Source organism: Balaenoptera ricei, chromosome 12 (assembly GCF_028023285.1).
Source record: "Balaenoptera ricei isolate mBalRic1 chromosome 12, mBalRic1.hap2, whole genome shotgun sequence".
Classification (NCBI taxonomy): Eukaryota; Metazoa; Chordata; class Mammalia; order Artiodactyla; family Balaenopteridae; genus Balaenoptera; species Balaenoptera ricei.
The window spans coordinates 85,373,125-85,396,383 of record NC_082650.1 but is presented as its reverse complement, the minus strand read 5'-3'; the positions used below and the strand labels follow the sequence as shown (position 1 = coordinate 85,396,383).

At 46.9% G+C, this 23,259-nt stretch overlaps 1 protein-coding gene across 4 annotated transcripts in view; it reads left to right on the top strand.

Moving 5' to 3' along the window:
• Positions 1-2,963: 2,963 nt before the first annotated feature.
• KCNQ5 (potassium voltage-gated channel subfamily Q member 5) overlaps positions 2,964-23,259 on the top strand; it is a 572,451-nt gene continuing 552,155 nt past the window's right edge. For all 4 annotated transcript variants that reach the window (XM_059941800.1, XM_059941798.1, XM_059941799.1 and 1 more), the window contains exon 1: positions 2,964-4,652. In XM_059941800.1, the coding sequence (XP_059797783.1) occupies positions 4,243-4,652 (410 nt within the window). In that variant the 5' untranslated portion in view covers positions 2,964-4,242. The remainder of the gene's footprint in view (positions 4,653-23,259) is intronic.

Genomic DNA, 23,259 nt, shown 5'->3' with positions numbered 1-23,259 from the left:
AAACTGGATACGAGTGCAGTGCTCACCTAAGAGGCTGTCGTCAGAATCAAGTGAAATAATTCTTGGAAATCACAGGGCCTCGTGCACAGTAAACACGTGCTAAATATTTGCTATTATTTTGTTTTGACAATGGTGATTGACACATTATTTCAGTAATTCCTAGGAAAGTAAATTTTGATAGTTCCTGGGATGAAAATGGTGAGAACTTTTGAGCCTTTCCCACACTATCTGTCTGGTCCCCAAGCAGCTTCTCTTCACACCTGCATCCGCTCACACCTACACCTTTTCTGCATCCCTGGGCAGAGGCTGTTCTGAAGGGGCCACGCCTCATCCACTGAGGGCAGGGCTGCTGTGTTAGAACCCTCATGTAGTCTGGCCAGGCTCTTACGATCTCTAATGTTGCCCTGGGTTCTCTAATTTCTACTTGTTGGTGAAACACATTGAGAATCTCAGCATCATGTCTCCTAGATAAGAATCCTCAATGGACTAAAAATGATATCTGTGGTACACAATGCTGATACATTTAAAATAATAAGAGGAAGTAAATATATTTAGTGTATCAATGGTTATAAGATACCTGAGAAACACAATTATAGTTGCTATGCTTGTAGGTTTGGTGATGATCTGATAGGAGGGAAACAAAAGCTAAGGGAAAGGGTGGCATGGCTTAAAGGGCATTCCACTCAAGAGTTAGGGGACTTCAGTCCTTCCTCCAAAGGCAAACAGCCGAGTCTTGGGCAAGTCGCTGAACAGCAGCCAACAATGGATTTCCATTTCTTCATCAGCTGATGTCCCTTTTGCTCTAAGGTTTGAGGATTCTATTTGTCATTACCATCTGGTTGACCCAGCAACTCACAGTGGGTCAAAATGCATTCCTATCTCTAAAAAGTAGCACTTCCATCCGTCACTAGATGATCAGAACCATGACAGTGACTTGATGGGAGGTGTGTTGAAGTGGTAGGGCTGTGGCAGAGGGGGAACTCGCAGGGGGGCACAGACAAGAAGGAAAGGGGGAGAGTCATGGGGTCACTGACATTCTGTGAAACCAGCTCTGCCTTAAAAGTCTTCCCTGGGCATGTCTAGCTCTTGTATAGAATTTTCCATATTACTATTTTAGAGTACCCTTCAGATGAAAAATATAATGGGATAGAAAACACATTGAAGTAAAATATTTCTAGTAACTATTTTCAATTGAAACCATCTCCAGGTAGACTTCAGAGAATAAAAGTTTCCATGGTCATAAGTTTCAGGCAGGCATCTTACAATGCGTTGAAAGCACTCCCATCTTCAAAGGATGGCGAGTGGAAATCACTTCACATGCTCTACACTAGAAATAAACATTTGCTTTGAAAAAGGTGGTCATCTTTTACCCTTATACCTCTTTATAATGCTCTAATGTAATTATTATGGTTATAATATACACTACTATATTGTTTTACTCTTTGTGCTATATGCCACCCTCTCTTGTGATATTAGGTTTTAATATTTCAACAAAAAGAATGAAAGGCAGTTTCCTAGCAACATCTGTATTCAAAGGCACAAAGAGAGAAAAAGCTTGATCAGAACACTCTGTTTTCCCCACAGTTAATTCTTGCCTTTTGAGGGGAGTTAGCTGGTAGTGAAGAAGCCGCGTCCACACAGAGAATCCGGGGTGAGAGGCCGTGCAGCCTCACGTGGCCTTTCCTTCGGAGCACGCGCAGGCCGGGTGTTAGGGTTTGCGGCTAAACCCCTCTTTCCCAAGGTAGCAGGCAGAGTCAGTGAAATACAACCATATGCTCTTTTGTACATGTTCTATTAAAGATGCGGAACCAGCACTGGGGTGGGGTGGGGAAGAAGGGATACTAAACTGGGAGGCGAGGTTGTTGGGTTCCTAGTAACCCTCATAGCAACCACCTGTGAGCGCTTGGTCCGGTCCCCTCTGGGGTGTCTGGTCTTTCCCACCTCTAAACCGCTGCTAATCACCACCTTTGATGCTGTTTTAAAGTTTCATGCATTTACTTCATCAACACCACGGCTTCACTAATATCATTGCCGCACCCCCCATCACCCCGCATCCCTGGGAGATCAGGCAACTGGCTCTTTTCCGCGAAACGTGTCCTGCCTTCCCGAACCTTCCTGCCTGCACGCTGGGCCCGGTGCGCCCGCGAGATGGAAGGGACCTGACCTTCGTGGTGGGGCGGGGCAAAGTCTGCAAGAAGGAAAACCCGCTTGGTCAAGAGAACGTGGTTTTCGTTCTCCTGCCTGCAGAAAAGCCAAGATGTTCACGTTTAAAGCGTGCACACGAGTCCTTTTAGGCCTCTAGGGCTTTCACCCTGAAAGTCCCCGCGCAGAAACTCCGGGGGGGGGTGTGTGTGTGTGTGTCTAAATATAGCGACGGCCGACTCCCCGCCCTCGGCCGGGTCCTCGCGCGGCTCGGGGACCGGAGCGCTCGCTCCAGGGCCCGCTCTGCCTCGGCTTGAACATCGGGCCACCGGGCGTCCCCCTCGCCCCTCCACGCGCGCGGGTGGGAAGTGAATTCGGGGACCGGAGAGCGACTCCGGGGGCCGGAGCTCAGCAGTCACGTGGCGCCGCCGCCAGCTGCACGGAGCGCCGCGGGGAAGCGTGCGCCGCCGCCGCCAGGCTTGGGGACAAGGCGGGAGGGAAGCGGGGTCCCGCCGGCGGCCTGGAGCCGGCGAGAGGGCCGCGCGGGCCTCACAGCGACGACAATAAAAGGAAGGGCAAAGCGTGGAGGTGCCGCGGCTGCCGAAGGCAGACGGGAGCGGCCGTGGGTGTGCGCCCAGAGCGGGGCCGGCAGAGCATCTCCCTCCGAGGGGCGGCGACAGCCGCCACCGGACTCGCGCCTCGGCTTTAGGCTTCTGGAAGGGAGAGGCACTTGGACGCACTACCTCGTGAGCGTCTGCTCTGGCTTTGTGGCGGAACCCCAGTTCTTCCTTCAGTCTAACTTGTGATCCTTTCCTTCCTATTTGGGGGGGGGGGGGAAGGGGTTCCACTCTGTTGGAAGAAGTTCCCAAGCCCGGCTTCCTTTCGGCGTCCCCAGCTGACTGCGAGGTTGGGCGGCTTACGGTTTTTGACGCGGGCTCGCTGAAGGCCAGAGGCGCAGCCAGGGACCCCGCGGCCTCCCTCCTCCCCGGGGGCTGGGGGCTTGGGGGCGGCAGGAGATCCAGCCACTCGTCCCTCGCGACGCGTCTCTCACCGCGTAAGTGGCGGCAGACGGGGGTGGGGAGGGGACCCCGCGAAGCCGGTGTCCTGGGCTCTCCGTCCTCCAGGATTTTCCCCCCAAACTCTGGGGCCGCCGCCGCCACTGCCGAGACTCGGCCGTTGTATGACTATCTCGGACATAAATGAAAATTCCTGACGGAGGGACCCGGTTTCCCCATCCCTGCTTCGCGCGGCTGCCAGGCGCGGCTCGGGGCCGCTCGTGCACCGCGGAGGAGCCACTTTGGAGTTTTGACGCCCTCCCCACACTCCACCCCCGGGCTGGCAGGGATGTCCGGCTACTCTGTCTGATGCCGGGATGGAAAGTCACAGCCCGCCAGCCGGAGTGAGCGGCGGGGAGATGCCCGGTGCCCACCTCGCCGGCTCGGCGGCCGTGTCGTGCGGGTCAGCACCCTGAACGCGGGGACCCGAGCGCCCCCGCCCGGAGCCTCGGCCCGCGCGCCCGGGCACTGGCTGGTACCTGGAGGGAAGGGCCGGGCCGTTCCCGCGCACACCCCTCGCGGAAGGACGGCGGGACCAGCCCTCGCGGCGGCGTAGCGGCGGGAGGGGACGGCGCCTGCCTCTCCCGTCCCTCCTCCGGGCACAAGGCGGGCCGCACCTTCCGGACACCTCCAAAGCGCCGGGGAGAACACGCCGAACTCGGCCTCCGAGAGGGGCTTCGGGGCCCGGTCCCCTCTGGCGTGGGGAGCCCGGGGCCGGGCGTGCGCGCGGGGGAGCTGCCGTTCCAGCCCCGGGGGCGCTTCGCCAGGAGGGAGTATCCGCCACGGGAACGGAGGGGCCGGAGAAGCCCTCTTGGAGTGACGCCCCCGACACGTCCCGATTACGCATTCGAAGCTAAAGGCTGCTCGACCCCGGGACTCCTCCGCGCGCCCTTCCGCCCCCGCTCCTCCCCCTTCCCCGGCGCGCAGGTCGAGGGCCGCCGGGCGCCCCGTCCGCCGCCGCCGCCGCCTCCTCGAAAGCGGCCGGCGCGCATGAGGCCGCGGCCCCCGCCGGCGGCGCCCCCCTCGCGGTGCCCGCGGTGATGCCATGCCCCGCCAGCACGCGGGCGGAGAGGAGGGCGGCGCCGCCGGGCTCTGGGTGAGGAGCGGTGCGGCGGCGGCGGCGGCGGCGGCGGGCTGGGGGCGCGCGGGCTGCGGCATGAAGGATGTGGAGTCGGGCCGGGCCAGGGCGCTGCTGAACTCGGCGGCCGCCGGGGGCGACGGGCTGCTGCTGCTGGGCACCCGCGCGGCCGCGCTGGGCGGCGGCGGCGGCGGCGGCGGCCTGCGGGAGAGCCGGCGGGGCAAGCAGGGCGCCCGGATGAGCCTGCTGGGGAAGCCGCTCTCCTACAGCAGCGGCCAGAGCTGCCGGCGTAACGTCAAGTACCGGCGGCTGCAGAACTACCTGTACAACGTGCTGGAGAGACCCCGCGGCTGGGCGTTCGTCTACCACGCTTTCGTGTGAGTACCCGCGCCCCCCGCGCGCCCCCCGCCACCGCGGCGGCGGGGGCCCTCTTGCCTGGTCCCCCGGACGCCCGGCGCAGACGCCCTGGCCGGGCGCGCGCATACACACACACACACGCACGCACATGTACACACGCGCGCGCACACACTCGCGTGCGCACACGTGGTGGCTTTTATTTCTTTGCACGTGTTTGGGGTCTTCCTCCTAGAGCCTGCCAGCTCCCTGAGCCCCACCTCTCCCGCCTCTGCGGACGGAGCCTTCCCGTCGGCGCACCCGCTGAGCCACCCGGCCGCTCGGGGCGCCCGGGGGTAGAGCCGGGCAGGCGCGGGACCCCGGCTGCGCGGATAATTGGGAGCGATTAGGTCCCGAGATACGTCCACTCCAACCGTGGGGGGCGCCCGGGAGCTGGGAAAGGCTCAGGGAGGCGGAGCGCCCGCGTGAGGCTCGGGAGAGTGTGTTGGAAAGGTTAGGAGGTGATGGCGGGGTAGAGGCGGCGGGGAGAGGAGAGACGCAGGCCCGGGTCCTGGTCCCCGGGGCGGAGCTGGGGAGGCTGCCGCTCGGGGCGGGGGTGGGACAGCAGCTAGGTTTCCAGCGTGCCCGGAAACACGCCTCGCAGCCACCTCAACCGCCACTAACGGAAAGTCTCTCAGTGCACGTAGTCCTTCCTGCCACAGGGGTGGCCGAGGTCCGGAGGAGGCGAGCAGGGCCGGGCGAGGGGATGCTCGCTCGGGCGTAGTAGCCGAGGCTGGCTGGGAGCCCGGCGCGCAGGGGCGCGGGCCGGCGCGCCGCCCGGGACGGGATCAGGCAGTGGGTGAAGCTGGCGGTGGGTGAAGCCGGCGGTGGGTGAAGCCGGCAGTGGGTGAAGCAGGCAGTGGGTGAAGCTGGCAGTGGGTGAAGCAGGCAGTGGGTGAAGCCGGCAGTGGTGGCTTGGAGTCAGAGCGTGTGTGTTAAGGCTTCATCATCTAGCAGAGGATGCTTGATGAGAAAATGATTGGAAGCAAATGTTTATTTTTCCCTTAGGCATTTAAAATCTTTCAGTGCGTTTGAAGTTTACTACTGTTTTTCCCACAATGACCATTCATTCAGTCTCCTGTTAGAGTTAGGTTTATGTGGACATTTGAAGCTAGTTTTTATGCCGTTACGCCATCATCTTTTCTTCTTCTTTTTCTCCTCTCTTTTTAGTTCCCCTTTTTTGCTTCTTTATGTTAAAATGAAATATAAAGACAGCAGCCGTAGGAGGCCAGTAGAGAAAGTTTAAGGCACTCACTGACAGGTTCCTTGTTTCCTAGTAAAAAAGATTTGGAACACATGAATTAGGTGTCTTTCAGAAATGAGGCATGTCATCCAAACATAACTCTCACCTGGGATGGAGGATTGGCATCGACTCCAGAAACATTTTTTGAAATAACATGGACGAAGTGGCTGGTTTGGTAAATAGGTGAGCCTGGAATTTGACCACATAGTAGTCAGGAAATTGGTGGAGTCTACAATCTGTGTGACTCTGGTGTCTGGAAAATTTTACAGCCCCAGATTGATGTGAACATGTAGCATGAGGTGGAATATTCCAGCCAACTTTCCATTTTACAGTGTACACAAGGAGGACTTTGTGTAGCACCATTATTACATCAAAAGGTATAATGTGTGTAAGATTCACGTTGCCTAAGATGTGGTTATTGCAGTAAATGCTAGACTTAGAGAAACGCTACTGATACTTTTCATGTTCATGCCCTCTGAGTTGATATATAATGAATCCTATTACCTAATGAGCCTGATAAATTATTTTGACCTGTCAGGATAATTATTTAATCCTGTCAGGATCCACTAAAACATTTAGCAATATGATCTGTGCTCAATTTGGCAGCAAAATATATACTGTATGGAAATTGGTTTTTGGTTTTTCGGTTTTTTACACAAGAGTTTGCTCAGAACGTTCATAGCTTTGATTTTACAATACGATGCTATTTAGCGGACTTTAATTTTTGGTAATTTATGTATTGTATATTCAGAAAGGGTGAGAGACAACTTTGGTTGGTGCTCATGCTTTGTATCTCCTAAGTGTTGCCCTTGAGCATGAATGAGGACTTCTTGTAATGCAACATTTTCTTTTCAATATGTTGGGGGTCTAACAGGTTTTTCTGGCCTTACAGAATCTTAAATTTTTGACAAATCATTTTTGAAGAGGTTCAAGTTTGAATAATTCTCTACTCACCAGGCTTTATTGGTCAATCATTGTCTTCAGTGGTAGATCCAAAATAAATTAGGTACTTGTCAACGCCACGTGCTGCTGTGAAGTTTTGCCTTACTGATTTCTAGAGCCTGAAACTGTAATGCTTGAGCGATCGGGTAGGGGTGCTAGACCCACATTAGCACAAAGACAGAAGCACCTGCACAACTACAGCTGATGTAGTAGTGGGGGACAGGCCGTCTTTGGCAATTGCTGCTTATGATTTTAAATAAGCTTTAGAATAGCTGGATTTCACACGTTAAATTAATAAAGGAAAGTTACTTTGAGCTGTAAGTCTAACAAGACCATTAATAATAAAGGAAGTTGTAAGGAAACCATTTCTAAAGCAGTGTAACTAACTAATTCCTTGCCAGCCTGGGAATCCCCAAATCTTACTTTAATAACAGGTTTTGTAGCACATTAAGGTTCTTGCCAAGAACAAATGCACTGTGATTAATGAGGTACTTCAGGGATGGATTTACTTGGTCGACCCATGTTTCCTTGCCAAGAAGCAAGAAAAGTATGTTTAAAGTTAAGTTTCAGGTGAAGAAACATTTCTGTTAAATATGCAAAAACCATGATTATAATGGTATTTTAATGGTATACAATGTGGTTTCAAGTGTTTATGTCCCAGCCCACTGATGAGATGGCTGGCAAGAACAAGAGATGGCCTGCTGCAAATCCTTTCTTCCAATCTTTATAAATCGGTGGAAATTAGGAGCGTCTGTTGTCTTACTGTGCTTTAGGATGCTTCCTGGTTTCCTGTTTTCAGCTGTCCTTTAGTTTAATGGAGGAGCTATTCAAATATGAGGTGGCATACTTCTTTGAATGTTGTTTGTCCATTTTTTAATCCCTCATTTTTTTGGGGAAAAGTTTAGAGTAAATAGTGGTAATAGAAAAACACACGATGGGCTCCATCTATCAATTTGCGCCGAAGGAACAAATGTGTTTCTGAGAAACAGCAAAGGTAGCAGTGTGGCAGACACGTGTAACTCGCCGCTTTGTCCGGTGCATCTTTGCCAGGCATAATACCATGGATCAGAACGGATATATATTTTAAACGAGAAGAAATCCTCCAGTCACCCAAGCTAGGAGCCCGGCAGTCATCCTTAACGCCTTCGTTTTTCTCAGACTCGATCCCGCTGTCGACCCAAGTGATCATTGAAGTCTGTGTGTTCACTCTATAAATATTTTTCAAATCCATTCCCTTCTCTCCTTTGCTACTGCTACCCTCCCTCTCTGTTTCTCCATACATCCCCACTGGATTATTTATAATGGTCTCCGGCTTCTGGTCTCAGCCTTCCAGCTGTTTGCTCTGACACCACAGTGCTGTTCCTAAAATGCAAATCTTATCATATCCCCTTGCCTCTAATCTTTCCATGGCTCTCTACCATCTACTCATCTGTTCACTCATCCATCCATCTGCAAACATGTGAGTGTCCACGTGTGCTAAATCCCAAATTTATAAGGCGAAGGCCTTTTCCCTCTCAAGAAGGGAAAAGACTCCAGCAGGGGATAAGTGCAAGCCCGTGAACAGGAGTGAAACGCTGCTGTTGTAGAGGTGAGTACAGAGTCACGTGGGAAAAGAGGAGGAAGTGGAGCTGAGAGCACAAAGGTCGGCACAGGCTTTAGAGAGGAAGTGAGGTATGAGCTGAGTTTTGACAAATGACTAAATTTTCAGGTGTAAAAGCAAGGAGGGGATGAGCAATCTTGATGGAGAAAATAGCTTAGGTAAAGACGTGGCACTGGAATCAACATGGTAATTCTGGGTCCTGGTGAGTATCTGCAGGGTGAGCACGACCTCAGGAAAAGAGGGTAGAGCAAAAGGCACACATGCCTGACCTTGAGTGGCTTCAGACGCCGGCCATGGAATCTAGTCTTTATCCTGTAGCTGGTACTGGTCAGTGAATGGTGGTAATCAGAGGGATGATGTCATCAGACACGAATTTTGGGAAGATGTGTCTTTCCTTAGTTCGGTAAATGGATTGAAGGGTGCCAGATGGGACCAGTGTGGCCTGTGAGGAGATGACAGCAACTGTCCAAGTTTTCCACTCATTCTTGTATCCTTTTATCCATAAATTCGTGCCACGATGTCTGTCGACTGTCTCCTTTGTGCCATGGACTGTTCTGGAAAGGTGAGAGATGATTGCCTGAGGAGCTTAGGCAGTAACCGTAGGGACAAGACGGAGGAATTTAATTAGAGAGCAGCTATGTAGGTACCATGCAGATTGTTTTCACCAGTCCCATGTGCGGTGTGAGAAGGATGGCCCTGAGCTGGGTGATTTGGGGAACGGAAGTACCATTCACTAACGCATGGGACAAAGGGCGAGGGGCATGCTTTCAGGGGATATAATGAGTTCCGACTTGCATTTGTTGAGTTCGAAACGTTTGTAAGACGTTTAGGGAGAGATCGTAAGTGGTAAACACACAATAGTGAACCAGGTACGCATGGTCTCTCTCCATCGGGTCTTGGCTCAGCAGCCAGAACCATTTCTGTCGCAAAGAGAGCAAAAATCAATCAAATATATTTCAAAGAATGACTGCCTTTACGAATCTAGAGCAAAATCTAGATGTCTCGATTAGATATTCAGATTTGGAAGCTGCCAGCAGTTTCGTGCTGGTGAAAGCAATGAGTGGGACAAGTGAGTTAGCCCAGAGATGCAGGGTGGGACGGAGGACAGAGTGGGGACGGCACCAGCCAGCAGGGGATGGAGCTCTGTAAGAGATCACAGAAGGACCTGGGAAACCTCAACAGTGACCACAATGCCACAGGGAAAAGCCAGGAGGCCTTCTCTTTATAAAAGCGAAGGCAGGAAGACGTGCGCAGGAAGGAGCTGCAGTCGGCATTTCCGGTGCTGCAGAAAGACCTAGAAGAGGTGTGTTAGGATTTCGTTGGTTGGTGATGAAGGAGGTTCCCTGATGGCCTTTGCCAAAGCAGCATCAGTGGGATGGTGTCACGACTGGGATTTAAGTGGGTTGAGGATGGCTGAGAGCTGGGACGGTGGGGACAGGAGTGTAAATTAACTCCAGATTCCTTGGACCGGCTCACGAGACCCCTCGTGACGTGGCCTCTGCCATCTTTCCTGGCTCATCTCTAATACACTCCTGAGCCCCAGCCTTGCTGAGACACCCCGTCCTGTATCTGCCGCCGGACACAGTATTTGCTCACGTTCTTCTCTGGGGCTTTTCCCACCCCTTGCATTCTGGCTGCACAACTCCTACTGTTTCTTTAAAACACAATTCAAGGGTCGCCTCCTCTTGGGCACAACTCCCGCTGCCAGGATAATTTAGGTGCCTCTCACGTCGGCTTCCATGGGCCCCCGGGAACGACATGACCCTGGTGCTTGCCCCGCCTTGCGGTCCCTGTGAACCACTAGGTCTGTCTCTCCCACGGGAGGGTGAACTTCCTGTACAGAAGATCTCCTATTTATCTCTGAATCCCAAGCACCTAGCAAGGTGCCCTGTATGTAGTAGAGCCTCCGTACATGCCTGCTTCATGAGTAGGTAAATCATTTTCCTTGGAAACCTTCCGTACAGGAGTTGCAGAGTGAAGCAAAGCTGAAGGAATTACCAAGTCTTTTTTGATTTGCTTAGAAGTAAGGTACTGATGATTCATTTAGAAGAGAAAGGTATGGGTCCAGAAGCGGGAGATCTTTGCTTTGCTTCCAACTTGCCCACTGATTCGCTTTGTGACTTGGAATAAGTTACTTCCCCCTCCTGGGCCTCCAAATCTTACCTGTGAGACGGGCACAGAGGTGTTTGTGAGGCAGCCATGGTGACGGAGACTACTGTGGAGGGTCCGAAATGTAATCGGAAGGGGAAGGAGTATTTGTAATTAGTGACCTGATCTCTTAATCCTTTCCCTTCCTCAGCTCCGAGCTGCAGGCCCACCTCCTAATTGTTCGCGTTAACTCCAAACTCCTGGGGAGGGCAGTGGGCCGCACAGTAGCCAAGGGGGTCTTTCTAAGGAGTTAAACAGAACGCAGCACTCCCCTATTGGACGAAGGATCTGCTGATCGCCGTCTCTACCCAGCTTCTTAAGGGCAGGGGCTGTCGTCTGGTTCTCTCTCTGCTGTATCACCAGCACCCAGCCCAGGGTCTGGCGCGTAGAAAATGCTCCATGCGTGCAAACTGATTCACGCCCCTCATCCCCCAAGATACACTGCTGGTTTCCTGGTGGAAGATGGAACGTGACCCTCTTGGCCATTCCCTGTGTCAGGACTCCAACAGATGTGATGAACAACCTCATTATTTACATATATATTCTGTTCAGAGCTAAATCTCTGTCTGTAGAAAGTGATGTTTGCATTTTATTTTCGCTCCTGCATTCCTTAAAAAGCACTGATTTCCCTTAAATACAGAGAGGCCTTCTACAAGTTATACTGCTTTTTGCCCTGCTAATCTAGGAACAGAAAATGCTCAAATCAATCTGTTTTCAGAAATTGAAACAATGCTGTAGTGTTTGAGGATCATATTCCAATTAGAAATGTTGAAAGTGTTAAAATCTTAGCATTGGGAACATTAGGGCCTAAGAGAAATGAAACATAAGAAAAAAATATTTCAAAATGGCATGAAGTCTTGATACAAGAACCACTATAAACAAGGTAGGTAGCCAGCAGTCTTTTGATAATAGCTTGTGAAGAAGAGGTGCCAGTTTTAATTTTTAATTGCAAATGGCTATTTTGGCAACTGAGAGCGCCAGCAGAGCGAGTTTTCGCCCAGCCCCCTGCTGTGAAAGTGCTTGAAACGGCCCAATTGCTGGGCCGCCATAGCTTCTAGTTGTGTTTAACGAGGGGTAGGTGTTTTCACTTCAATTTCCTTTTCCTTCATCCATTTCAAGGATGCTATTTGAAGTTTTATTTGGTTTCAACCTGGTAGACAGATTGGCTACACGACTGCATTGTTTCATAATTTTTAAAATTCTCTGATGGCTCTCAGAGTTTTAGGTGATCCTTTTGATACTTTGTTATCAGCCTGTGGAAGTAGTGAGTTTCCGAAATGTCGCTGAGGTCATCTGTTTATAAACTGAAAAATACTTTGTGCTTTTTCCATTTTATATATCTGTATTTCTCTCTATGTATATGCACACATGTGTTCCATACATACTGTGTCCTAGCACAGAACTTGGTAGTGCAAATATTTACATTTACCTTATTTTTGCTCCTCTAAAAGTGAATAAGACATTTGAATAGAATGCAGTTGAAAATAAAAAGATCATATGGAGATTATAGCATAACTTGAAAGATATTTAAATTTAACTGTGTATGAAGAAAACACTTTTGACAAACTTAGTCATAGTCTTTGTTGCTTCCATTTATAGAGCCTGTGAGGTAATTCTAGAAACTCAGTTCCATCTTCAGTCAGTGGCAGGATCATCTTTTATAATTATCATGTTATAATTTCTCTCTTTTTTTTTTTAACAATCAATTCAGATGAATACAGTCATTGTGTGTACCACTGAATGTGCTAGGTGCTCGTGGTGCAAAATGGGGAACCATGGTGGACCATGGCCTCAAGGAAAGGGCAATATGATTAGATTCGGATTCAGTTATCAACTTTACTGATTTCGTGACTATGAGCAAGTTGCTTCCAATACCATCAACTTAATCTGTAAAACAGGAATAATAATATTACATCAGTGTATTGCGATATTTTATATGTATGTAATATACATGCATATAATCACAATGAGCACATGGTCATTATTGAAACAGGAGAGAAATACAGAGGCAATGTGATGGAGGGAGAGACTGCTCTGTCAAGGTCCAGGATGCTCTCCTGTAGGTGCTGGGCAGTTTTTGAATTTGGTGGGTTTAGGCAGGTGGTAATGTCATTGAATTTACATTGTAGATTGTCCAGTGTGCCAGCTCTAGGAATGATGGCTTAAAGGGGACAAACGAGGCGGGAGATCCATTTCAAAACTGTTGTTTCAACTGAGGCAAGAAATAATTAGGACTTGGACAGGGGGCAGTGGTAGCAAAGATGGAGAAGAAAATATGGCCCTGGTGGTGCAGTGGTTAAGAATCCGCCTGCCAATGCAGGGGACATGGGTTCGAGCCCTGGTCCGGGAAGATCCCGCATGCCGCGGAGCAACTAAGCCCGTGCGCCACAACGACTGAGCCTGCTCTCTGGAGCCCGCGAGCCACAGCTACTGAGCCCGCGAGCCACAACTACTGAAGCCCCCGCGCCTAGAGCCTGTGCTCCACAACGAGAGAAGCCACCGCAATGAGAAGCCCGCGCACCGCAGCGGAGAGTAGCCCCCACTCGCCGCAACTAGAGGAAGCCCGTGTGCAGCAACGAAGACCCAACGCAGCCAAAAATGAATAAATTAAATAAATAAATTAAAAAAAAAAGAAAATATGGTGATACAGTTGCAATGTATTAGAGGGGTCAACGTGGAAGATGAAGAAGGATGGATTTGCTGTTTCCCGGCTCCTGGTTTGCGTGGTGGGCTACGTAGTGGGGGCCGTTAAATGAGATTGAGAATACAGGGGGGACAGCAGGCTGCAGGGGATGTTGGGGTGATAGATGAGTTTAGTTTGAAGATGCTGAGCCTTCGGTGACTGTGGGCTCCTCGCTATATACGTCTGGCAGCTGTGGATGAAGATTTAAGAGACACGGAGGTACCGACAGCGCTTAAAATCACAAGGAGAGTGTGTAAAAGAGAGAGGATGGAAACCTGGAGAATACCGACACGTAAGGGTGAGTGGAGAAAGGGGAATAAAAAGGAGCAGACAGCGAGATGGAAGGAAACACTGGACAGAAGGATGGCCAGGAGGTCGTGGAAACCAAGGGTACTGAGAGAGTTTCAAGAAATAGTCCACTATGAAATATAGGCAGCGGTTACCACTGGATCTGACGGCAGCATGGGCGGCGTCAGTGAAGGAAGCGCTTAGGGCAGAAGCCAGGATGCTGTTCGCTGGGAAATGAATTGGAAGTGATGAGAGGAGTCGGTGAGCGTGAGCCCTGTATTCAGTTAGTTTAGTGGGAATATAACAAGAGAGACTGAACTCTAGCTTGAAGGAAACACAAAAGACTAAAGGGGAGAACAAGGGAGGGGAACTTGTAGGAAAGAAGGTTATTTACCATCAACGGTAGTCATTGTAATTATTGATTATATGCTGGACATTGTTCTTAATGCCTTACACACATTCAGTCTTTTAATCTCAGAACAGCCCTAGGAGGTGGTATTTAGGATCGTCATCTCCTGCGAACAGACCAGGATGCTGGCAGGGTGAGGGTCAGTGACCTGACCATGGTCAGCCAGCCACCGAGTTAATGGCAGAACAGGGCTTTGAACCAGGCGGGTTGGCTGACAGCCCGTGTTCTTAACCACCGTAACCACCACTATTGTGGATGATTCCTGTGGGCCCAGGGCCCCTCCTATTACATAGATGGCATCATTTAAAAACAGCTTTGGGGGGATGGGGTGGGATGAATTGGGAGATTGGAATTGATGTATATACACTATTGATACTATGTATAAAATAGATAGCTAATAAGAAACTATTGTACAGCACAGGGAACTCTACTCAGTGCTCTGTGGTGACCTGAATGGGAAGGAAATCCAAAAAAGAGGGGATATATGTGTATGTACAGCTGATTCACTTTGCTATACAGCAGAAGCTAACACAACATTGTAAAGCAACTGTACTCCAATAAAAATTAATTTAAAAAAATAAATAAAAATTAAAAAATGCTTTGGGGTGTGGTATAGCTCTTAGCAAAACAGCATATGCACAATAAATATTGTTGAAAAAAATGATGGTTAAAACCCCTTATAACTTAGTATCAGAGAATTACATGTAACTTAACAGTATTAGGCATGTTTGTTTCTGTCTCCAAATTCTAACCAGCTCAAGTTTTAATTTTTCCATAAAGTTTCTCTTGATAGCTCTGGATTATTTCCTTACTTTTATTTACCTCACATAGCTTTTATTATTTGGACCATGTATTTTAGCCCTTAATTACATTCTCGCATTGCTTTCTAATTGGATCATTTAACTAATTCTTCAAAAATAATTTGTGTCTAAAGAAACCAAAGTACCCTTTTTATTTGTATCTCCTATGACATCAAGCCCAGATTTTTATCCTTTGTTTTTAATCAAAATTTACCTAGTTTATCGCTACCAGGGGGACTATTTGAATGTTATAACTTTTTTTTTTTTTTTCAAACAGGAATTTCCTTAATTTCTACTAGTTTAAATTGTGGAGCAACTTATGTTGAGGACCCAAATTGCTATAATAACTTCTTAATATCATTTCCTATAAACATTAAATTTTGAATGTATACTTTCACTGCAGAATGCCTAAGATTCATTTAAAATAGCAGCAGTTGCTTCATTTATGTTTCATAATGGCTGAATGTACCATAGAACCATTTGCCCCAAACTGATTTTACCGGATTTTCTTTCTTTAAACTAATAGAATACTCATGTTTTCTTCACATTAACATAAATATCTTCCATTTAGTCTCCATGCTTCCTTCTCCCCTCCCCCATCCACATTTTTCCTGGATGTTTCTTCCTTTCTTTCTCTCATTTGTCCCATCATCTTTCCCCCCAATTAAACTATTGCTAGTTTTTTTTTTTTTCCTTCCTCTCTGGGCATCTATATTTCTGAAATGAGTTTTCTCTTTATTTCTTTTTACCAGGTTGTATAATTTGATTTCTCTTCCTCTTAAAGCTGTCTGCTCTTAATCAGGAGATGGGCTGACCCTGTAATTGCTTACAGGCTGCAAGAGTGTCCTGCATCAGCAGACCGGGCCACCTAATGTACACATCGCTCTGCAGTAATTCACTGAGGCCTCCAGAAAGATGCGGGGGTTAGAGAACCCTACTTTTCTGGGAGTTTTAGTTAGGCTCAGGTTTCTTAGGAAATAAGAGAGTGAAGCCTTACAATTTCTCTGAGGCTTTCTAATATCTACCTATTATTTCTGAAATCTGGGAGTACTCAGATATTCAGTGAATAATTTTTAAAAGATCATACTTTCCATTTTGGAAGTTGACTACTGTATATAGCTGAGAAAGAAATTATTTTTATTCCTGATGGAATTATTGTAGAAAAAAGCACATTGAAGAAGTCAATATGTTTGTCATGTAGAGTTAAATAGCAGGTAACTTAAAATCATTCATCGCGTGTCCGTCAGTAGATGGATGGATAAAGAAGATGTGATACAAATATACAATGGAATATTACTCAGCCATAAAAAAGAACGAAATCTTGCCACTTACGACAACAAGAATGGACCTTGAGGGCATTGTGTTGAGTGAAATAAGTCAGACAGAGGAAGACAAATACCACATGATCTCACTTATATGTGGAATCTAAAAAGCAAAACAAGTGAACAAACAAAACAAAATAGAAACAGAGTTATAGATACAGAGAGCAAACTGGTGGTTGCCAGAGGGAGCAGGGGTTGGGTAAAATAGATGAGGGGGGTTAAAAGGCACAGACCTTCAGTTATAAAATAAGTCACAGGAATGTAATGTACGGGATAGAGAATATAGTCAATATATAGTCAATAACACGGTAATAATTCTGTCTGGTGACAGACGGTCACTAGACTTATGGTGCTCATTTCGTAATGTATTGGATTGTCAAATCGCCCTGCCGTACACCTGAAACTAACATAATATTGGATGTCAACTATACTTCCATAAAAAAAATATTTATCATGTAGACTGTTTACAGTCGTTAGCAGTTTCCTTTCTCAGTGAGCCAGGAAATAGATCTATAATTTGGCAGCAGAGAGCTGCAGTTCTCCTGCTTAATTGGAGATTAAAGCATGGACTCAAAATGCAAGTTGTCAGGGGAGTGCACAGGCGAGAGAAAACCACCTGTATTTTTTCCTAGTTGGAAATTTTTCCAAGGCATAGGCTTTGTGAAAGCTATTCCCACAATCTTTTATGGAATAGGTACCAAGTTTAGGGCTCCCTTTTCTCGAAACCTGTTTCCCCTCATACCTGAACGAATTTGGGACTGGATGGGATTGAGAATTTGGGTTCTTCTCCCGTGTTTGGGTCATCGAGTACATTTCTCAGCTTTCTGGGTTGTACAGTTAGGACATAATTCTTCACTGTTTGTTCAATAAAGTGACCTCATGCTATGTATAAGGACCTGAACTACACAAGAACTACAGAAACTGAACGGAAATAAGACACATCTTATTCCTTCAAGGAATTTTTACTCCAGAAGGGTATGAGTTTACTGTTTACTGAGCTACAAAAACCACCTCTCTGAGTTGACAGGATGAAAGCAAAGGTTGGCCTTTCTCCAGAGACATTTAGCTACTGCTCCTATTAAAGGGATTTTCAGGGTAAAGTCTGATCACCGTACAGAGAACTGCTGACTGCCAGCTCTCTTGACCCCTTGGGAAACTTGGAAGCTGGGTGCCCAGCTGCCCATGCAGGTGAGCATTCAGTTCTGTGCATCCCAGAGACCCAACCCAGGAGTTCCCACTGATCCCAGTAATTTCCAAAGAGCAGTAATTAAACTAGTTAAACTAAATGTTCTAGTTAATAAAACATTCTGAGTATGTTTAATTTGCTCTCAAGTGTGTTTAAAAATAGAAAAGAAACCAATGCTGCTTCATAGTACTTTGTTTGGGGATGTTATTTTTTTTCTCCCCAAAATGACTTACAAAAAATAATGCAGGGCTTCCCTGGTGGCGCAGTGGTTAAGAATCTGCCTGCTAATGCAGGGGACACGGGGTCGAGCCCTGGTCTGGGAAGATCCCACATGCCGCGGAGCAACTGGGCCCGTGAGCCACAACTACTGAGCCTGCGCGTCTGGAGCCTGTGCTCCGCAACAAGAGAGGCCGCGATAGTGAGAGGCCCGCGCACCGTGATGAAGAGTGGCCCCTGCTCGCCGTAACGAGAGAAAGCCCTAGCACAGAAACGAAGACCCAACATAGCAATCAATCAATCAATCAATAAAAATAAATAAATCTTTAAAAAAAAATAATGCAAACCAAAAGTTTGGTTTCTAAAAACAAAAAAATCAAATGAAATGCCTGTTCATCTTCAGTATATATGCTAAATTTCTACTCTTGTTAACTTTCTTTATTTTAGTACATGGGGGAAGATATTACACCAGGCCTTCCATGGGGCCTAGAATTCATTCATTCTTTATTTCATTCATTCAGTATTTGAGTGCCCACCTCATGTCACGTCCTTGGGACACTTTGGAAATACTCTTTCCCATTTGATCGACTTTCTCCAGGCATGTGGGAAATGGCTCTTTTTCTTCAACCAGAGAGTGGCTCTTCAGAGTGAAGGTAAAGCCTTTGAGTGTAAGAATGTGTGTTCACTGCAGTCCTTAAGGTGCACTTGGTTATCTCCTTAAGACTACAGCCTAACCTTCAGATGTATTTCTGAACTAGATGGGCAGTCACGTGACAGAATTACACGGTGACATTAAACTAGTTTTAAATTTACCGGAGCCAGATGATTAGATCCTTTAGTTCTGCTCTGCTCCATCAAATGGAAAAGGCGAGGAAGTTGGACATCAATACAAATGACTTTGGGGGAACTCATTTATAACCTTCAAGATAAGATCATGTGGTCCTTGACACCTGGAAGAAATGACAGTCACTCTGTTTAGGGGCAACATTATCTCCAAGCTTGAACATTTCAAATTGGCACCCAAGTTTTTTTCCCTAGAAGAAAATCAGATAAGTCCTTTAGATTCAGATCCACCAAAGAATAAACACAAAGAGATGGTTGACAATCAGCACAAAGGAACCAGCTAGGCACTGAGATGGCCCTGCAGACCTTCCAAAGGTAGGACAGGAGACACACAAGGAAAGGAAAAAGTATGCAGGTCACATTTGTGCCAATGGTGCTGACTTCTGCACGGTCACTCGGGCCACCGGTTTGGTGGGACCACGTTTCAGTTACTCTGTCTCTCAGTGGAAGGGACTGTAGTCATTCCACTGGAAGTGGAAGTTATCTTTAGCAGGAAAGATTCCCTTACATGGATCCAGAGCTTTTCCTCCCAGTGTTGGACCTGATGAGTTACTTTACAAATGACTGTTCCCAAGCTAGTTGGGTCATGCTGCGGAGAGCTGTTTTTCGGAGCTCGTGGGTATGGAGTTTTATTCCAGGCTTCGGGGCAGGAAGTGGATAATACAAATAAATTTATAGATGGCACCAAAGGAGGTACTGAGACAACCATAAACAAGAATAGTTAAGAAACTATCACATTTTGCCAGAGAAAACAGAATACTCATCTAATTCAAGGGTAGGTACCATAATTCACAATTGTCGTTAATGAGAGAGCATTCTTTTTTCCTCCAAAAAAGGTGAAAGGCAATTACCCGAATTCTTTTCTATTTGTTGTTGCTCTGAAGTCCCTTTCCACGTTGCAGCCTTAATATAGATTTCCAAAGCACGTGACAATACACTGGAGAGACCTAGTCACGTGAAATCTATCGTGTGCTTTTCATACTTGCTTGCAGAGCCCCAGGTGAAGCTGGTGGTTATGCCAGAGTTAGTGTCTGGTGGGTGGGGCGTAGGGGGGTGCAGTGACACAGCACCATGAGGGCCTGGCCTGGAGCATCAGCCATGGGACGGTGAAGGAGGGGAGGACAGCAGAGAGTTCAGAGGGAGAACCAGAGTTCCTAGCCCTGGATCTGCGTTTGATAGACAGAGGAGATGAAAGAATCAGAGTTTTCACGGTTTCAAGCAAATGTGACTGTGACTAAGCAAAGATGCTCAATTCTGTTTTAGGGAGAGATGGGATGCACAGGTGAGCATATAACCTATTCGAGCTTTGGGAGAGGGAGGAGAGGGTCATTAGTTAGTGATGTAGAGGTGCTGGTGACAGAATTGAAAAGCTGCTGGAGAGGAATGTAGGGAGAGGGGGAATTAGGGAATACTGGCATTTGGGGAGAAAAGAGGAGAAAAGGGGCTTGTGAAAGAGACAGAGAAGAGAAGGACTCAATACAGGGTAATACAGCATCTGCAGGGGGACCAGGTCTCAAAGAAGGAGTGCAATGGGCTGAGAGTATTATGAAGAAAAGAAATGAAGCTCTGAACATTAGGGTGTATATGTTTTGTCTTTTTTCCCTCTTTTTTTTCAAATTAATTAATTAATGTATTTATTTTTGGCTGCGTTGGGTCTTCATTGCTGCGCATGGGCTTTCTCTAGTTGCAGCAAGTGGGGGCTACTCTTCGTTGCGGTGCGCGGGCTTCTCATTGCTGTGGCTTCTCTTGTTGCGGAACATGGGCTCTAGACGCACTAGCTTCAGTAGTTGTGGCACGCGGGCTCAGTAGTTGTGGCTCACGGGCTCTGGAGCGCAAGCTCAGTAGTTGTGGTGCACGGGCTTAGTTGCTCCTTGGCATGTGGGATCTTCCCAGACCAGGGCTCGAACCCGTGTCCCCTACACTGGCAGGTGGATTCTTAACCACTGCGCCACCAGGGAAGCCCCGTGTATGTCTTTTCTAATTAGTGATTTCCTTTCCTTCCGATATATGCCCAGGAGTGGAATTGCTGGATCATATGGTAGCTCTATTTTTAGTTTTTTGAGGACCCTCCATACTGTTCTCCATAGTGGCTACACCAATTTACGTTCCCAGCAACAGCGTAGGAGTGTTCCCTTTTCTCTACACCCTCTCCAGCATTTATTATTTTGCTTGTCTTTTTGATGATGGCCATTCTGACGGGCGTGAGTGATATCTCGTGGTGGTTTCAGTTTGCGTTGCTCTGATGGTTAGTGGTGCTGAGCGTGTTTGTATGTGTCTGTTGGCCGTCTGTATGTCTTCTTAGGAAACCTGTGCATTCAGGTCATCTGCCCATGTTTTAATTGGGGTGTTTGTTTTTAGATATTGAATTATGTGAGCTCAGTATATACTTCGAATATTAACCCCTTATGAGACGTATCATTTACACATATCTTCTCCCACTTAGTAGGTTGTCTTTTTGTTTTGTTGATGGTTTCTTTCACTATGCAAAAGCTTTTACGTTTAATTAGGTCCCATTTGGGTTTTTTTTTTTTTGCTTTTTTACTTTTGTTTCCCTTGCCTGAGCAGACAGATCCAAAAAAATATTGCTAAGACTTATGCCAAAGAGTGTACTGCCTATGTTCTCTTCTAGGAGTTTTATTGTTTCCTGTGTTACATTTAGGTATTTAATCCATTTAAAAAACCCAAGTGTTCATGAACAGGTGAATGGGTAAAGAAAATGTGATACATACACACACCCACACACACACACTGGAATACTGCTCAGCCATAAAAAAGAATGAAATTTTGCCATTTGCAACAACATGGATGGATATGGAGGGTATTATGCTTAGTGAACTAAGTCCAAGAAAGACAAATACATTGTTTTCGCTTATATGTGCTATTTAAAAAAAAAAAAAAAGAATGAATATAACAAAACAGAAACAAACTCATTGATATGAGAACAAATTAGTGGTTACCAGTGGGGAGAGGGCCAGTGAGTTGGGGGAAGGGCAAGAGATGGGCAAGAGATTAAGAGGTACAAACTACTGGGTATAAAATAAGATTCAAAGATGTAATCTGCAGCACAGGGAATAGAGCCAATAGTTTACCATAACTTTACATTGAGTATCATCTATAAAAATATTGAATCACTATGTTGCACACCTGAAACTATTGATAACATAACATTGTAAATCAACTATGCTTCAATATAATTACAAAATGCTACTGACAAAAGTTTCTTCATTTCTAGAAAAAAAAAAGAGTAGAAATGAAGATGTAGACGTAATAAGAGGCAGTGATGTAGACAAGCAGCATAGAGCAGGGACGGCCAGAACCTAGAAGGGGGGGACCACCTAGGAGGGGACAGGTCTGCAGCCCCACATGCTCCGAGGACACCTGTGTCACAGGGAAGAAATTGCGTCCTGGGAAAAGGGCCAAAGTAACCCAGCAACCAGACAGTGTGGGGCACAGCAGTCAGCATTCAGAAGGCATCCCACAGGTGCAAGGGATGTCCCGAAGGTGTATCCTGAGAGACGGGGGGTGCCCAGAGCGCCTCTGTGAGCAGACAGGGAAGTCTCGTGTGGGAGCAGCCTTCCAGTCCGAAGAGAGACACGGGTAAGTGCAAGGCACCTTTTCCCCTATAGGTTATTACAAGATACTGAGTAAAGTTCCCTGTGCTATACAGTAGGTCCCTGTTGGTTGTCTCTTTTATATATGGCAGTGTGTACCTGTTAATCCCAGTCTCCTAATTTGTCCCTCCCCACTTCTCATTGTATTAAAACCACAGAGAACCTTCTGTAGAGGGAGCTTAGGGCAGATCGCGAAGTCATCTCTGTAAGGCTGATGGGAGGCCCGGCCACCAGGGCTGCCCCTGGCAGTGTTTGATGTGGAACGAGTCACTTGACTTTTCTGCAGCCACAGTTTTCCCAGCTAAGAAAGGACAGTGTAGGAATAGGTCACCAAAGGTCCTTGCAGCTCTGTGAACCTATTACTAAATGTGTCAAAGCAGTAGTCCCTGACAATTTTTCCAACTTTAAGCTTTAAGAATGTGCTTTTCTCTGTAGATTCAAAAATAGAGAGATTATAGAAAAATCTTTTTGTTCCAGTGCAGAGAGCTTCTAGAGACAACAGTAAATCTCTTGGTATGTAATCCTAGCACCAAATACAATGCTACTGTAAAATAAGTAACGTGTTCATTGATTTACTCATTAAACATGTGTTTTTACATGTGCCTCAGTATCTTGTAATAACCTATAGGGGAAAAGGATCTGAAAAAGAATATGTGTTGGGTGTGTGTGTGTGTATGAAACTGAATTACTTTGCTGTACACCTGAAACTAACACAACATTGTAAAATCAAACATCAGTAAAACGAAAACAAAAAAATAAGTAGTGACATTTCAAATCCTATTGTTTGTTCAACTCTTATATGAAGCATATTCTTTTTTTTTAAATAAATTTATTTATTTATTTTATTTTTGTCTGCGTTGGGTCTTTGTTGCTGCGCGTGGGCTTTCTCTGGTTGCGTGAAGCATATTCTTTTAAAAAGCAGTTTAGAACCTTTTCTCTCTGTATATTAACAGAGAGAATATTCCTCTCTGTTACAAATTCCTAAAAGCCAGCAAAAGACATTATTTTTTATGACTTTTCTTTCTTCTGAAGAAGTCAAATTCTGAAGCAGGGGTCTCTTTATGGGTTAAAACATATATTGACTTGCTCTTCAAAGGCTCCAATAAATGGAGAGAGCAAATAAGAAACAAAGTAGTATTTAGCACCTTAGTATTAATATTCAGTAAACCACAGTTGCAGCACTGTGGTTTCTTTCCAGATAGGAAAATTTTGTGAGAGATAGCCCCAGAATTCGAGGGAGCGGGAGTGGGAGAAAGTACATGTAAACATTGTATGAGGATCCAAAAGCCCCTATTTCATT